We start from the raw sequence: 16,364 nt of genomic DNA on the forward strand, positions 1-16,364 counted from the left end.
TATACACTAACACACATATACTCACACACACACATGAACATACATACGCACGCATACACACACATACACGTTCACATACATTCAGAAGCACAGCCACACACACATTAATACACATACACACATGTATATAGACACAGAGTCAAACACACAGATACATACACACACATACCACACAAGTTTCTGGTTCCTGCCACCACCTCTACTTTGGCAAAAATTCACTGTCGTCTTACAAAATCAGGGCTTGGCTAGAAACATTTGCTCATGTGAGTCAAGCATCATGTTTCCATTTGGCCTCTGAGCCTTTCCTCACACACAAGGAAGCCAGAGGCAGGGCAGGATGCCACCATGCCAAGGGCAAACATCACATGATATTAAGTCATTTTTATGGGGTACTGCTAAACCTGCCCCTAGTGGAAAAAAAAAAAAACAACTAAATTTGATGCAGTACACTGATATCTTGATTAGTGAATTCCTGAAGAATAAACTCCCCTTAAAAGAAGCAGGAGTCTGCTCTTCAGTTTTCATTTACTTTTTACAAATACACTTATTCTGTGCAGCACAGCTGCCCTGGTTTGCAACTGTGTGACAAAATATCTCAGAAAAAAGTTTTGATTTTCACTGGCGACTTTAAGATTGATGGGATAATTCTAGGCTGAGTTATGAATGCAAATATGAAATAGACTGATTTAGAATTGAGGAACTGAAAGATACTGAAAGGTGGTGGTCCTTTGGTACTGGGTCTGACTTTGTGAGCAGGGGGTTTTGCAGAGCGGGTGATGCTGAGCAGTGTAACAGAGGGGTTAAGGTCCTAAGCCCCAGCTCCACCCTTCACTGCAAAGTGATCTGGAGGCACTTAACCTCTGTAAACACCAACTGCCTCCCTGACAGATAGAGTGATAATATCTGGCTTAAGGTTTTGTGTCTCTAGGCTTCCAGGAAATGGCACTTCTTTTCTTCCCTCTGTTCCCTCCTTCCCCTTTATTATTTGTACTGTATTGTGGAGGCAAGGGATTGATGGAGCAAGGCTTACACCTCAGGCCTCTTCGAGTTTCTGTCTACATTCTCTCCCTTGGTTACCATGCCTTCAGCCATATCATCTAAGCTCCAGCTCAGTTCTTATCTACATTTTCATCTTATGCTATAGACCTCCATGTGGACACCCTGCCAAGGCATTTTACTTTTAATAAGTGCACCGAATTTTTATTTCTTCCCTAAATTACCTCTTGACTTTGAAACAGTTCTTTCAAATAGGACCTCTAGGCTCAAACACCAAGGCGCTGAGTCAGCTTTAACACTTCCCCCACCTTGTTTCCTTATCTATGAGTCACCAAATTGTAAGTTCTTCCATTGAAACATGTTTGGTAAGAACAATCATAAAAACTCAAATGGCTATAATAATCATGTCAAGGGTTTTTTAGAGTAACAAGATTGTTTCCTTAACATACATTTATGAATCTAAAATTAAAGACATTTCTGTTCTCCAATCTTAAGTGGCTCAACCATTGCGCAGTTAGCTGTAAAATTGAGTCTTTGCTCAGTCACCCCATTGCAACATCCTACACACAACTGTGAAATTCACTCAACTTCCTGCTTAAAATCCTCAACAGTCCTCCAGTGCATCTGAGCAGCACTAAATGTGGAAAAGCCTTGCATTTAAGGGTCCCTCAAATCTGTTGCCAGTCTATGTTTCAACCTTTTATTGTTCCAATTCAGTTCTACAAGCTCTCCTTAAATGAAACTCCTTACTCCTCTTGGAATAAACTGTGCTTTTCCTGACCCCAAATCTCTGCTCATACCATTCTTATCTATTTTCATATTTTCTCTATTACACTGATATTCATTTGTCGTATTTAGTTGAATCACTAGGATGTCAGCCTCCTCTGTGCCCAACAGCCATGTTCCTTTCTGTCTTCTCTGAACCGTCATAGCACATTGATTGTGGCATGCTCATGGCATTTATCACATAAAACCTCTCTCTTAGGTTACAGATTCTGGAACACAAGTATCACCACTTTCTTAGTGTGCTTCGGAGTACTAAGTGGCCCTCAGTGTATTGAAAACCTTTGATGTAGTCATTGGATGGTGCCTGGGACAGTGGTGGAAGCCATGTTTTCTAACCTCTGAGAAAATCATAGAACTATTTTCTATTTTGTTAAATGTTTTTCAACCTAATTATATAAACATTGCTTTGGAATTGCAAAGCTCTGTAGAGCCTATTTTTGTCCCAAATCTTTCTTGATCAATGGGTACCTGAGTCCCTGAGAATATACAGATGGTTTTTTATGGATCAAGTATGAAGGCTCAGGACCACTGCTGTCATCAGATGTAGCTGGGTCTCAAATAATCTCCCCAAATTGCCTAATTCAGAGTCTTTCACATAGAAGAAAACTTTGCTGATTAATTCCGACAAAAAGAATATAGTGTGGTAGAGTAGGGTAGGTAAGTAGAGGTTTGGGAATAAGACAAACTGGATTTAGATTCTGGCCTGGTCACTTACTAGCTGCACAGATTTGGGTAAATTGCTTACCTTCTCAGCTTGCTTCCTCATCTATGAAATGTGGACAGTTATCTCCACTTTAAGAAGTTGTCACGGCAAAACAGTGTATAATGTCTATATTGGAACACAACAAATTGAGGCCAAAATAATCTTCAGTAAATAACAAATATGAATATTTAATTTTTCTTAATCATGCATAGATTTTTATCATAGAACCTTTTTCTAAGTTGAATAAGTGGAATTTTTTTTTTTTTTCAACATTCTGAGGAAATGTTGAAATTTGGGAGTGTTGTTACTGAAAGTATTACTAGATTCCACTCAGTTACTTCTCATAAAAGTTCCTTTAAAAAAAGATGAATTATCAACTAAGTAGTTTGGAAGGTAAATGCTTAGAGCATTTAGTGTGGTTAAGCTGGGTGATAGACATTTTTTCCCCTACATTTGCAGACTTCAATGTTTTCTTTGAATAAAAAGTTATCACATTCACTTAATAAACAGTTCTAACAGGCCTCATAGTTAAGTCTTCTAGCAACTCCATAACTGGCCTTGATCTCCAACTATTTTTTATGATGCCACCTTGCCTTTCACACCACTTCTATGAGCTCAAGCAGGAATGTACACTACCTGCCTATGATGGTGTAGCAAAAGGGAGTGGTAGTTAAAGTCAAGGGAGGCTCTTGGAAAAATAAATGAAGATCTGGTATAACTTCTAAAACACTCTGAGCCCTTATACACTTTGTGATTTTATGCCAAATATGGAAGTAAAAATAAGGTATTTTGATATCAAGTTTGAGGATCACATTAGTTGGTTTTAAAAGCACTCCCTTCCCTTTCTAAGGTGAAGGGGAAAGGGTGTTTTAAACTCTTAAAACTCTAAGGTGTTTTAATACTAATTGGCTTCAGTGAAAGCCTATAGGAGTTCCTTTCCTGGAATGGTCCTAGCACTGGGTGACACAGAGTTGTGTTCAGTACAGTAAGCATGAGTCAGAGAAAATACTGTTGTTGAAACTGTTGTTTTCCTCCTTGTAAAGCTCACACTAACCAATAAAGAATGGTCAGAAAGCATTTAGGAAAGGATAAGAGGCATGGACTCCACAGCTGGTCGGCGGACCAAGGCATAATTTCAAGTTGGGGATTTCATTTAATCAGGTAAAGGGTCTGGGGGGATAGGAAACCCAGGCTAGGATTCTGCTAACCAGCTCAGTTAAACTATTGAAGGGAAATATGTTCTGAGTTGTTCCCAGGAAGGTTGAATAACTGACCCTTTCATCAATGTCCTTTGGTGTTTTTGACCAGCACTGTCATAGCTCTGTGGTTCTCAACCTGGCTGCAAAGTAGAACTACGAAGAGCGCTTTAAACAATCCTGATGTCCTCCCGGTCCCATCTCCAGGGATTTTAACTTCAGGTGTAACTTGAACATTTGGATTTTAAAAACATCCCCATGTCATTTTAAGGTGTGGCCACCCTGGCAAATCTCTGGCATATACTTAAGGTTTTTCTAACAGTTTCCTCTTAAAATCCACCCTCTTACTATTTAGCTTTCGAGCGCTCCGTTTTTGCTTTTACAACTTTCTCCCAGCCGACACATGCTTACAGCACAGGACGGTGACTTTCTACTTGCAGTCACACTACAGCAGTCCCTAAGTAGAATCCAAGAGGTGTCCTTGGTTTATAAGGAATACCCCTGGCGATGAAAGCGATTCTCATGCAGACATGCTAAGAACACTGTTCACTCCCTGCTGTTTCTCGATCTGTTTTCTCGGATGGTTTCCCGTTTGCTGTTTTCAGATTACAGAATGTTCAAGGAGACAGAACGCGGTGGTTCTTCGCTCTCATCTTCTTGTTGCCACTTGACAGACCTCCAAGTTGAAGACGCCAGGTCCCTGGGTGGGTCCTGTTTCTCAGCTCCCGGGGAAAACTCCAAGCCTGCCGCACCTACCGCTCAGCTTTGCCGCACTCAAAGGCGCTTCATTAACACTTAAACTAATCCAGATTCCGGGAGGAGGAACGCCTACCTACGCCGCTTAACCATTCCTCTGGCCTCCTTTCCCCCCATTATTTTGTTTACGTAAGAAAGCAGATATTTACATTTCCACTCGGCGGCTCATAGCAGGCCCCACCCTAGCAAAGAGAAAGCAAGGGTCCCAGCGTCCGGCGCCGACGAGCTGCTTTCCCTGCCCGGGGCCCCTCTTTTTCCTCTTTTTCGGATCCCAAGGGCCCGTGAAGATGGGGCTCCCGCCCTTACTCCGCCCAGCACCTGGTGTGAGAAAAGCCCTCGCCCACTCATCTCGTTCTCAGTCCTTTGGTGAGTCAGAGCCCCGGCCCCGCCCAGGGCGCTAATCTAACTGTTATTGCTTAACTTCAGAGCGCTGCCCCGACTTCAGCTCGGGTTTTCAGCCCGCTGTGTCTTCACCGCGGAGGCCCACGCCGGGTCCCCGTCCCCGCGCGCCATGAGTCCCGTGCGCCCGCGCGCCCGCGCGGTGCTGAGCCTCCTGGGCGGGCTGGGCCCGCAGCTGCTGCTGCTACTCCTGCGTCCTCCGGCTGCGTCGGGTGAGTGGGGGTCCAGGGCCGAAAGCCCAGCCCTGCGGCTCAACCTTCGGGCAGGGTGGAGGGGGTGGAGGTCGTCGGCACGACAGCCGAGGAGTCCGCGGAACGCGGCGGGTGAGCCACGTGGGCATCCCTAATGGTTCCTGGAATCCTCCACCTGTAAGGGTCAGCCCTCCTACTGGCACGATCCCTGGGAACGGAAAGAGGCTCTTCGCTGCTCACCTGCCACTAGGAGGTTTACTATGCTGGACCCCAGCTGGCAGGGTTTTAGGAGTGAGCCTTCGCGGGGAGAGGGGGCAAACATGGAGAAGCCAAAAAGACAGGCAGAGGTCGAAGAGAGTGAATCCTCGCGTCTCCTTAAGGTTGGGAAGCCAGATCGTTGACCACCACAGGGTCCAGTCGTGCACAGACTTGGCACTACAAGTTTGTGCGTCGTCTCCTCCAGGTGTAACGTTCCAAGGGGGCGTCTGTCTGTATTGTGTGCCTCGAAACAGTATCTCTGTGAAACTCTAAAGCTCTCTCTCTCTATGTATATGATAACGAGGGGCAGGAATTTCTTTTAGTTTTGAGTTAATTGACAGACAGGAAGCCTTGCAAGTTCTTGATGTGTCAGCTCAGCACTGGATGGAAATATGTAGGCATCAAAAGCCTTTGCTGCCTCCCTTATTTGTCTTGGAAAAGAATGTTGCTATGAATTGAAAAGTGGTATTTCCTTCAGTTTTGTTTATTCCTTCCTAGGTGACTGCAGCCTTCCCCCAGATGTGCCTAATGCCCAAGCAGCTTTGGGAGGTCTTACAAGTTTTCCTGAAAAAAGAACAGTAACCTACAAATGTAACAGAGGCTTTGTAAAAGTTCCTGGCAAGGCAGACTCAGTGATCTGTGAGAATAATAAATGGTCAGAGCTTGCAGAATTTTGTAATCGTAAGTTCTTCATTTCATTTTAGAAAAGTTATGGGAATGGAATGTTTCTTAAGTTTAATTTTATCCCTCTTTGGAATGACTGGTAATTGATAGTTTTCTAGCATTATTAATCACCTGGGCATACCTGTTGGCAATTCACAATCTAGCTAATTGATGGCATTACTTCCTGGAATAGGTCCTGCTCTTCATTAACAGGTTTATTTTTTTTTCCTAACAGTGTAACTCTTGAACTGATTAATAGCGAAAATAAACAATAGGTACTGTTTAGGGAGTAAATTATCTATAACTATGTTTGGTAGTTACCTTGAGACACATAAGAGAGTCCTCTGTAGGATTTGCCCAGTACAACTCTGTGGTGATATTTTTAAAAATTCTCAATCTTTAAATATAAATCTATCTTTATAGTCATTGCCCTAGTTTAGCCTTGACATGTACAAGTAAAAATAAAAATTTAATTCCTGTGTTTGAACAACTTGGAGCAATAGAAACTACAGTGAACATAGAAACTGCCACAAGTACTTTTTGAAATCAGGTGTGAAATCAGTGTTAACGTTTTGTTTTTATTTATCCATGATCCCAAGGCAGGAGGTTGAAGGACATGTCTCTACACATGTATCACGCTTTAGTGTTTACAACTGAATAGAGTTATTCTGCATAGACTACTTTGTCTAATTCTTCAAACAACTCCCTGAGGTTAGTTAAGGACTTATCCACACTTTACAGTTGAGAAAGCAACTCCCAGTTAAACAATTTCCTTGGGATCAGGAGCTCCTTATGCAGAAGAGCCAGTGAGTCTGTTGATCATAGATCTAATGCCCCTTACACTATATGATGCCACTATAAATTTGCATTTGTCTAGATGATTCCAGTTTTTAAATACTTCATGTGCTCCATTGGCTCATCTGATCCTTGCCTCCATAGGTTGTCCTGAGGATTAAATGAGTTTACATGTGTAATACATTTACAAGTACTCAATAAATGTTAGCTATCATTGTTAACTATTATTATTGTCCAGGACACTAGCCCAGGGATCTGGAAATGCTGGTTCTTATCTATCCCTATGATACATGGGACAGGGTAAGGGAATTGGCCTTCATTGAGTCAATGCCAGAATGATGCCAGGCGACTGAAATAAGTTACATTTTCTGAATTGTGGACATAGTGACTTTGGTGTACCAAATCTACTTCACAGGGCTCTAGTAATTAGGGAATGAAAATTTCTATGTGAATATGCTGATACACTATCAATGCCATAGTGACATTAATATGAATACTATGTACAAAGAAATACAGATAAAGAGTGATCTAAGGACCAGATAATTAGACATCGATTATAACAGCAAGTGATACTCATTTGTTGTTGTTGTTGTTTTGTTAATACTTTTAGGTAGCTGTGATGTTCCAACCAGGCTACTTTTTGCATCTCTCAAAAAGTCTTATAGCCAACAGAATTATTTCCCAGAAGGTACCACTGTGGAATATGAGTGCCGTCAGGGCTACATAAGGGACCCTTCTCTTTCAGGAAGCATAACTTGTCTTCAGAATTTTGTGTGGTCCAAACCTGATAGATTTTGTAAAAGTGAGTATGGTTTTAAAGAGTAATCTTAATCATATGGTGTTTGGGGAAAATGATGTTTCTTCCTTCACTCATAGCAGAAGTCTATGTGTACATATTATTATTTAGAATGTTTCTTAAATGAACCATTAGAACCAATTTGTTTTAAATTAGGCAAACTAAATACTTGTGAGCCAGAAATATTACTTTGCTCACTGATTTCACATTTAAGGTTTCAGTTCAGTTCAGTCGCTCAGTCGTGTCTGACTCTTTGCGACCCTGTGAACCGCAGCACCCCAGGCCTCCCTGTCCATCACCAACTCCCGGAGTCCACCCAAACCCATGTCCATTGAGTCGGTGATGCCATCCAACCATCTAATCCTCTGTCATTCCCTTCTCCTCCTGCCCTCAATCTTTCCCAGCATCAGGGTCTTTTCCAATGAGTCAGCTCTTCGCATCAGGTGGCCAAAGTGTTGGAGTTTCCAACATCAGTCCTTCCAATGAACACCCAGGACTGATCTCCTTTAGAATGGACTGGTTGGATCTCCTTGCAGTCCAAGGGACTCTCAAGAATCTTCTCCAACACCACAGTTCAAAAGCATCAAGTCTTCAGTGCTCAGTTTTCTTTATAGTCCAACTCTCACATCCATACATGACCACTGGAAAAACCTTTAACCTATGATTAAATTTAGTTTAAGGTTACCTAAAAATGCAATATTGGTAAAGAACTCTCCTGCCAATGCAGGAGACTTAAAAGACGTGAGTTCGATCCCTGGGTTGGGTAGATACCCTGGAGAAGGAAATGGCCCACTCCAGTATTCTTACCTGGAGAATCCCATGGACTGAGGAGCCTGGCAGGCTACAGTCCACAGGGTCGCACAGAGTTGGATGTGACTGAAGTGATTTAACATAGCGCAAAATGACTTAAGTGTATATTTTAAAGAAAGTGAAAGTTGCTCAGTTGTGTTTGACTCTTTGTGACCCCATGGACTAATACCTTGCTTTCTTGAAACTGATAAAATGAAGGTACAATTTAAATAGTTGGATAAGTAATAGCAATGGTTCAGATGGTGAATTTGCATAGACGTGCCTGATAATTTAATGAAAAAAATAAATTTATATTCTTTCCTAGAAAAATCATGTCCTAAGCCTAGAGAAATAGAAAATGGTCATGTCAATATAACAACTGACATACTACTTGGTGCAACCATCTATTTTTCATGTAACGCAGGGTAAGTCTGAGCATATGAAACACTATATTTAACAACTGGAAAGACAAATTAGAATTTAAGATAGAAACTTTTAGATTTGTGACAAGCAATAAAACCACCCTCTGCTCAATGATGAATTCATTGCAGTTAAAGTTAGTAAAATGGGGCAAGAAAGGAATATTTCTTATAATACCACCAAAATTCTCTCAATCACTAGATTTCATTATAAAGTTTTAACTGTGACTTGTAGATGAAAAAACTTGTGATAAGTTGATGATCCTTGGAGAAATTAAATCTTTTCAGTGTTGAAACCAGTCTTTACCTAAATAATGAGTTTGCATTTGTTTGTTTTCTTTGTACGCGAACAATCCGTTATAAGATATCAAGGGTTAAAAACAATCATTCCTAGTGTAAAAATATCATTCTGACCTAAGATCTTTTGTGAGTCCTCTATATATGGGAAAGGAGTATTATCATTGAGGATTATCAGTGTTTCAAGTGCTGCTAAAAGCTTTATATTCATTTTCTCATTTAATATCTGTAAATTGGACTATGATATTTTATTCTGTGTGTGTGTCCCTGTTATTTATAAAGCTACCAGTATCATTTGTCTCCTGTACTAAACACAGATATTTGGATCATTAATAACAAATCTGGGGATACTTTGAACCCTTTAAATATAAGTACATTCTACTATTCTATGGAATCTGTATTGATCTTTTATAACTCAGAAATAGAAAAGATTTAAGCATCTGTATTCTTTAAAAATGTTTTAAAATATTTTAATATTTTCTAACATATGCCTTACCCAAATAAAAAATATTTTGCTTATCTTACACTTTTTTATCTTTGATGTCACCCTTTTAGATATAATTTTTTCTTTTCCTTTAAACTGCCAAATGAGCTTTTATCAACTATTGTTTTGTCTCTATCTACTGGTGTAACAAATATTGTAAGGCGCTATTCTGAAGGATTTAAGGGAAGTCAAATATGTGTGAGTGAAACTTAATGTTTTTTTTCTTCCCTCATTTTAGATACAAATTAGTTGGTGCAACTTTTAGTTTCTGTGCTCCTGTGGGAAATACTGTTGGGTGGACTAATGAATTTCCAGAATGCCAAGGTAAGACTGAAAAAATCTAAGCACTCTGCTGTGGGACTGAATAATCAATGATAAATTGCTTTTTGCTCTTTAGAATTACCGTCAGTATATGTTTGTAGTACCCTCACCTTCCAATGTGTGAATGTTTTGCCTAGTTTATATAACTCTATTAGTAATACGTCTTAATTTATTAACCATGAGGATAAAGGATTAAAAGTTAACTAAGGTTTATATTGTGCTTGGTCATTTATTATCTTATCATTCCTTCTAACAGTCAAATAAAATAGATTTGGGATTTTTTTCCCCTCCTTCATAATTTTTAATTTTTTGGTGGTTAAAATACTATTCATTAAAAGGTCTGTACGACTTGACCCTATATGCCAAAATAAGTGGCCAAAGTAGGCACTTAACCCAGACCTCTTGATTTCAAGCCCATCATTCTTCTAAGACCTAGTGTTACCTTACACTAGATTCCTTTAAGGATTGTTAACTGAGCTAATTATGTTGAAATGTTTTAAACCATGAAATACTTTTATCTTTAGAGAAATAAGCATATATCGTAATGAAGAAATATCTGCACTTGAAAATTCTGTCTTCTCAAGAGGGAAGAGGGCACAGAGGCTAGTTTCCTAAAAGGGTATATCAAGTTAAATATATGTGCATTAGAGACATATGTCTCCTGAAAACAGAGGAGTATATATGTGCAGTGTTTTAAAAAGTAGGCTTTATTTCTCTCATCCTCACTGAAATTATTGCTCATTTCAAGTTTTGGTGTTATTAAGAGCAGGAAACTTGAGTAGAGGTAGTGTAATTTAACAAGCGTCATGCTCTCTGGTAGGGAATGTGTGGGGTCAACTGATAACAAGACAAATGAAATGAAGCCTTGCCAACAAGGAGTTTGCTCTTGCCACACCCACCTTGGGCCCCACCTCCTATATCTACTATTTCTTCCTTTTTTTCATTATTATTTTCAAATATCCATCCTTACTACCTACCATCACCTTTCCTATGTCATCCAGTTAGGAATGCTGTAACTGATACTAAAGCGAATATGGAAAGCAAGCAGGAGCTAGACAGTATCTTTTTTTCTGACAGAGGCAACAACTTGTCACAAAGTCTGGACAAGCAGTCTCCCAGTTGAGGCCAACATATTTACAAGCAACTGCTGTCATGAATTTCACAGAAATGTGTACACCAAGCATGCATTCCAGCACAGAAGAGCTTTTGTGCTGCAAACCCAGTTTCTCTTTGTGTTTGCTTACAGCTAGTCCAGGTCCTGCTCTCTGTCTAATATCTTCAATTCTGTGGTAAAACTCCTGATGTTCATATTTTTCACTCTGACTCTCTTACCTGGCTCTGCAACTCTGCAATCACTGACATCTGTATTCTGTGGGAAAGAGCCCTTTTCATTCAGCAACCCCATGTCTTCAACTATCCCTATTAAAGCCCTGCTTCTCCTAATGTAGACTTTCCACCAAAGACTTCAAGTAGAAAGTATAAATTCTTAAGCAATGAGGTTTTTGACCTCAACTGAGCACACAGCATATCTCAAGTATGCACTCTGGGCTTTTATCAGCACATGAGGCAGCATTGATGTCCCTTTGTGAATGTGGATATGGAGGTGTGGATCTAAAGAAGGAAGGAACAATGGACTTATTCAGAACTTTTCCTCGGTCATACGCCAATCACAGGTGATACTTGTTCACCTCTGAAGAAAGCCTCAATGTCAGAAACACCTGTTTTCCTATCTCTCTGCCAATATTTTCTTTTCAAAAATAATTTTAGTTGACTGCTAGTACACACTAGCCTAGAATCAGTTGCTGCTCTATAATATCTGTCATTCCAGTCCCCTCTCTTTATCTTAACCTCTCACTTATAATCACCAAATATTTTTTCCTTTATCTCCTTAATATATTTCTCAAACCTGTATTATCTTCTATATATAACACTTTTAATATGGTTTACTAGCTTTCATTTAGACTTTGCAATAAGAGCTATTTCTAACATTTTCAGGGCATAGGACAAGAGTATAAATGGAGGTCCCTAATCTAAGATTCATCCATTCTCAAGTTGGTGCCCCCTTCTTGCACTGTGAGGGGTCTCTGATGCCTGTAAATGGATAGCTCAATCTACACACCCAAATCATATCCCCTATAACCCTTAGCCCCACTCCATTGAATTCTGGCCTAAAGGTGGACACATCAGCAGTATAGACTATTGTCAAGAATATGGACAGGGAGAAGCCCTGAAAGGAGTGTTGGCCCAGGGAGTTCTGGGCACCGGTTCCTGGAGCGTGATTTAGAATGGGGTGGGGAGGAGCTGTCGTTGAGCATACTATCTCAGCCCTGCAGATTCCCCATCTAATAGAGAGAGGCACACCCAGAGGAGGGCAAGAGCGTGGCCTTTCCATGTGGGAGCTAGGCAGGAGCTCCACTTGCTCAAGTGATGCTGACTGCAGTGGCCTCCAGCCTCCATTCTCACACCCCTTTAGTGTTTTATCCAGCCTCTACCCTGTCATGCATCTGAAACACAAATGTGACTGGTCTCTTCCCTTCTTGAAAGAGACTTGGTAGTATCTCCTCATCACGTCCAGCGCACCAGGTCTAAACCCCTGCATACAGTGTACAAGTCTAGCCACGGTCTATCCAATTCTCCACACTTTACGTCTCACCCTCTTCCTTCACAAACTGCTGAGGTTGTCTGGATACCTCAGACTTCTTCATGTCCCTGCATCATTTCTTATGATACTGCCTTTGCCAGGAAATCCCTTCAGCGCCCCCTACCCCTTTTATTTTATTTTTTAAGAGTTTGCTCGCGAATTTCTCCTCGAAGCTTTCCCTGACTGTAACTGTTCGTTCTTTCCACACCACTGCGCGTGCTTCTATGATAATCCTCACCATTTTGTATGGAAATGATCTCTTTGAATGTCTCTTTCCACTATAGTTTAAGACAGAGGAACTGTATCTTACTTGGTTATACTTCTATTTATAGAGCAATGACCAGTATGTATTAGATGCTCAGAAACTGCTGGGACTGAACTGCTGTAATGTGTGTTGTCAATACCCACTCAGCCCAGTGTAAATCAGATTAGCTTGTTTTTGTCCCTTGCTTTGATCAGTGGCCTAAAAGTAATTCATAAATAGCTAGTATTGTCTGGGTACTTAAGAGTATTTGATGTAATTTGACGTCCCCATGTGATCACATTGCTTTCTTGCTTAAAAAAAAAAAAGACAAGAAAAACAGGTTCATGTCTCTAGAGAATGTGGAACCACTGAATCAGGGGAGCTGCCAGGGAGAGGCCTCTTTTTATAATATAACAATCAATACTTTGCTTGTATTTGTTTTACAGATTCCGCTGCTCAGTAAGATTTACTTCAAATAAAAGGCCGAGTCAACACATGCTTTAAAAATTTTATCCTGAAAATCAAAGTCTAATTTTCACTTTTAAAATCTTTTGCTCTATCCAAAATTTCTGTTTCCCATGCATGCCACTTACATTCCCAGCTCTTTCATTCGGTATTGTTTCTCCCTGGAATCAAAAGCAGAGCCCTCTTCTCTGCTCTAAGGAGGGTACATCTTAGGTTTAAACTCAAGTCCTTTTACTCCTTAAATGGAAGCCTCTGCCTTGCTTTCTCTGAGATGAAATGTTTAATTTAAAAGAATGGTATATTTTTATTTTTTTAAATAAAATATTTAACATATTTTAATCTTGTTTATGAAATTATCTTGGGGATTTAATTAACTTAACATATGTTATGATGTTTTAAAAGAAATTTTATGTCCAGAACCACCAAAAGTTGACCATGGAATGATTCAAGAGAAACAAAACAGTTATGCATACGGACAATCTGTAACATATAAATGTATGGAAGGCTTCACCCTACATGGAGAGAGCTCTATCTATTGTACTGTAAAAGATGACCAAGGAGAGTGGAGTGGCCCCCTACCTCAGTGTAGAGGTAATCCATTTGCAAAGTTACAATTCTGTTTGTTCTTACCCTTGGGTCTGTATATGGGCTTCAGAGAGTATACAGACTCCCTGAGAAATGAATGTAAAGTGTTGTACTTAAGCATATTTGCATTTTTCTGGGGAATAGACTCTACGAGGGGGTCTATGACTTCCAAAAAGGAAGAAGCACTGATGTGGAGAACATGTTATTGCTGCTGTTGCTTAGTTGCTTAGCTGTATCTTACTCTTTGCAACCCCATGGACTGTAGCCTGCCAGACTCCTCTGTCTATGGGATTCCCCAGGCAAGGATACTGGAATGGGTTGCCATTTGCTTCTCCAGGGGATCTTCCCAACTCAAGAATCAAACTCGAGTTTCTACTTCTCCTGCATTACAGGCAGATTCTTTTACTGCTGAGCCACCATATGGTAAAATACAAATAATACACACATGACCTCTGTGAATATCTGTACATATATAATAGTGCAAGTATGTGTGTACTCAGTCATGTCTGACTCTTTGCGACCCTATGGATTACAGGCCACCAGGCTCCTCTGTCCATGGTATTTTCTAGGCAAGGAAGTGGGTTGCCATTTCCTTGGGATTGTCCTCACCCAAGGATCAAACCCATGTCTCCTGTGTCTCCTGCATTGCAGATGGACTCTTTACGGCTTGAACTGCAGAGTAGGATGGAGGTGTATAATTATATATATATATATATATGCACACATATATGTCTCATGTTTTTAGTGAATTAGCTTATATTTGCTGTTTCTTACCATGTTACTTTCAATAAGTTAATATAGATATATTCTTGTTTTTAAAAAAAGTGTATAAAGTGGTTTATTTAATTGAGAGGAAATCTTAGATTGAACTGAGAGATCTAAATAATGATCTTATATGTTGTGACAACAAAGAGAAACTCTTGCCCACCTGTTGACTTCATTGAATTGTATTGTTTTCTGCCTCCAGAATTTCTCTCTTATTGACAATGCTCTCTTGTTTACATTTCTAGAACTTTCCTAGGAGGTGGCATTTATTTAAGCAGTATCATATTCAAATGCCAGTATAATTCAAACAAATAATTACTTTTATAATTATACTTGAATTGTATTAGCATGGTTTTTAAATAGCATTGCTTATTAATAGTAGTTTTTTCATATAAGTGGTATACATGAATATTATGAAGTAATGTTAAAACCAGGCTTCCCAGGTGGCTCAGTTGGTGAAGAATCCACCTGCAATGCGGAAGACCTCAGTTTGATTCTTGGGTTGGGAAGTTCCCCTGGAGAAGTGATGGGCTACCCACTCCAGTATTCTTGGGCTTCCCTGGTAGCTCAGACAGTAAGGAATCCACCTGCAATGCAGAAGACCTGGATTTGATCCATGGATTGGGAAGATCCTGTGGAGGAGGGCATAGCAACCCACTCCAGTATTCTTGTCTGGTGAATCCCCATGGACAGAGGATCTTGGCGGGCTACAGTCCATGGGGTCACAGAGAGTTGGACACAACTGAGTGACTAAGCACAACACAATGTTAAAACCATGTTGATGATTATATAAAATGAAAAGCAAAAGTCTCTTCTAGTCCTATCCTCAGAAGTAGCCACTGTTTACAAATTTTTGTATTTTATTCTAAGAAATAAATATACATACACATATTTCTTTTAAAAATCATATTAATGATATGGATACATTATTTACTTAACCAGTCTCCTATTGAAGGGAATTTAGTATCTGTTATAGTTTTTTAAAAAAATATTTTAAAAAAAGTTCTACAGTAAATATTATTGTGTTCCTTGTATCTGTGCAAATACATTATTTGCAATAAATTCCTTGAAGTGTAATTACAATATCAAAGATATATACATTTAAACTTTTGATAGATGTTACCAATATTGTTTCAAAAGAAACTGTACCAATTTACTGTCCTAGTAATATTGCACATTTGTTCTCTGTACCATTAATGATAATGGTTATTATGATGTAAAGATGTGATAGGTGTAAATTTCATTTAATGGTTTGAATTCATTTAAAGTGAGTAAATTTTGATATTTTAGATTTTAGCCATATGATCAATTCATATTTATCTCCCCTATTTTATTAAATAATCAGCTATTTAGAATTTACAACTCTATGGTAATGCTCAAGGATGTCATGGCAGGCCAATGCTGGCATGACAATAACTACAAAACCTGGGTAGATTTTTTTAAACCATATTTTAAAGGCAAAAATTGTTCCCTCAGGGGAATAACTAGGGCTGAATGAACTAAAATTCTGAATGAAGGCAAATGATTCTGATGTGCACCTAGCCTGAGGATCCATCTTGAACCAGATAAAAGACCATTGATCTCAGCAGTTGTGGTTAGCTAGGATAACACACTGGAAAATGGAAATCCTCAAATGCTGACCCAGTTTTTCCTAAGAGCCATTTGCTGATTTCTAGGAATGCAGGTGAGACTGGGGAGCTAGACCCCAAGCTGCCAAAGTACAAAATGAGATCTTCCTGAAGCTTATGGTATTTGGACAACAAACCCATCACAAAAACAGGCTTGTATCAAACATACAGTCAGTGTCCTTCTTAC

At 39.7% G+C, this 16,364-nt stretch overlaps 1 protein-coding gene across 15 annotated transcripts in view; it reads left to right on the plus strand.

The window, feature by feature from the left end:
- The window catches only part of CD55 (CD55 molecule (Cromer blood group)), a 48,291-nt gene that overhangs the window by 16,251 nt on the left and 15,676 nt on the right, over positions 1 to 16,364 (plus strand). For 9 of the 15 annotated variants that reach the window (XM_061382117.1, XM_061382109.1, XM_061382110.1 and 6 more), the window contains exons 2-7: positions 4,864 to 5,048; positions 5,784 to 5,966; positions 7,354 to 7,545; positions 8,654 to 8,753; positions 9,767 to 9,852; positions 13,602 to 13,790. In XM_061382117.1, coding sequence (XP_061238101.1) covers positions 4,949 to 5,048; positions 5,784 to 5,966; positions 7,354 to 7,545; positions 8,654 to 8,753; positions 9,767 to 9,852; positions 13,602 to 13,790 — 850 coding nt within the window. In that variant the 5' untranslated portion in view covers positions 4,864 to 4,948. Of the gene's footprint in view, positions 1 to 3,533; positions 4,386 to 4,527; positions 5,049 to 5,783; positions 5,967 to 7,353; positions 7,546 to 8,653; positions 8,754 to 9,766; positions 9,853 to 13,601; positions 13,791 to 16,364 lie in introns of those variants that run through there. The other 6 variants (XM_061382116.1, XM_061382108.1, XM_061382115.1 and 3 more) reach the window with 6 other exon arrangements.

Source organism: Bos javanicus, chromosome 16 (genome assembly GCF_032452875.1).
Source record: "Bos javanicus breed banteng chromosome 16, ARS-OSU_banteng_1.0, whole genome shotgun sequence".
Lineage (NCBI taxonomy): Eukaryota > Metazoa > Chordata > Mammalia > Artiodactyla > Bovidae > Bos > Bos javanicus.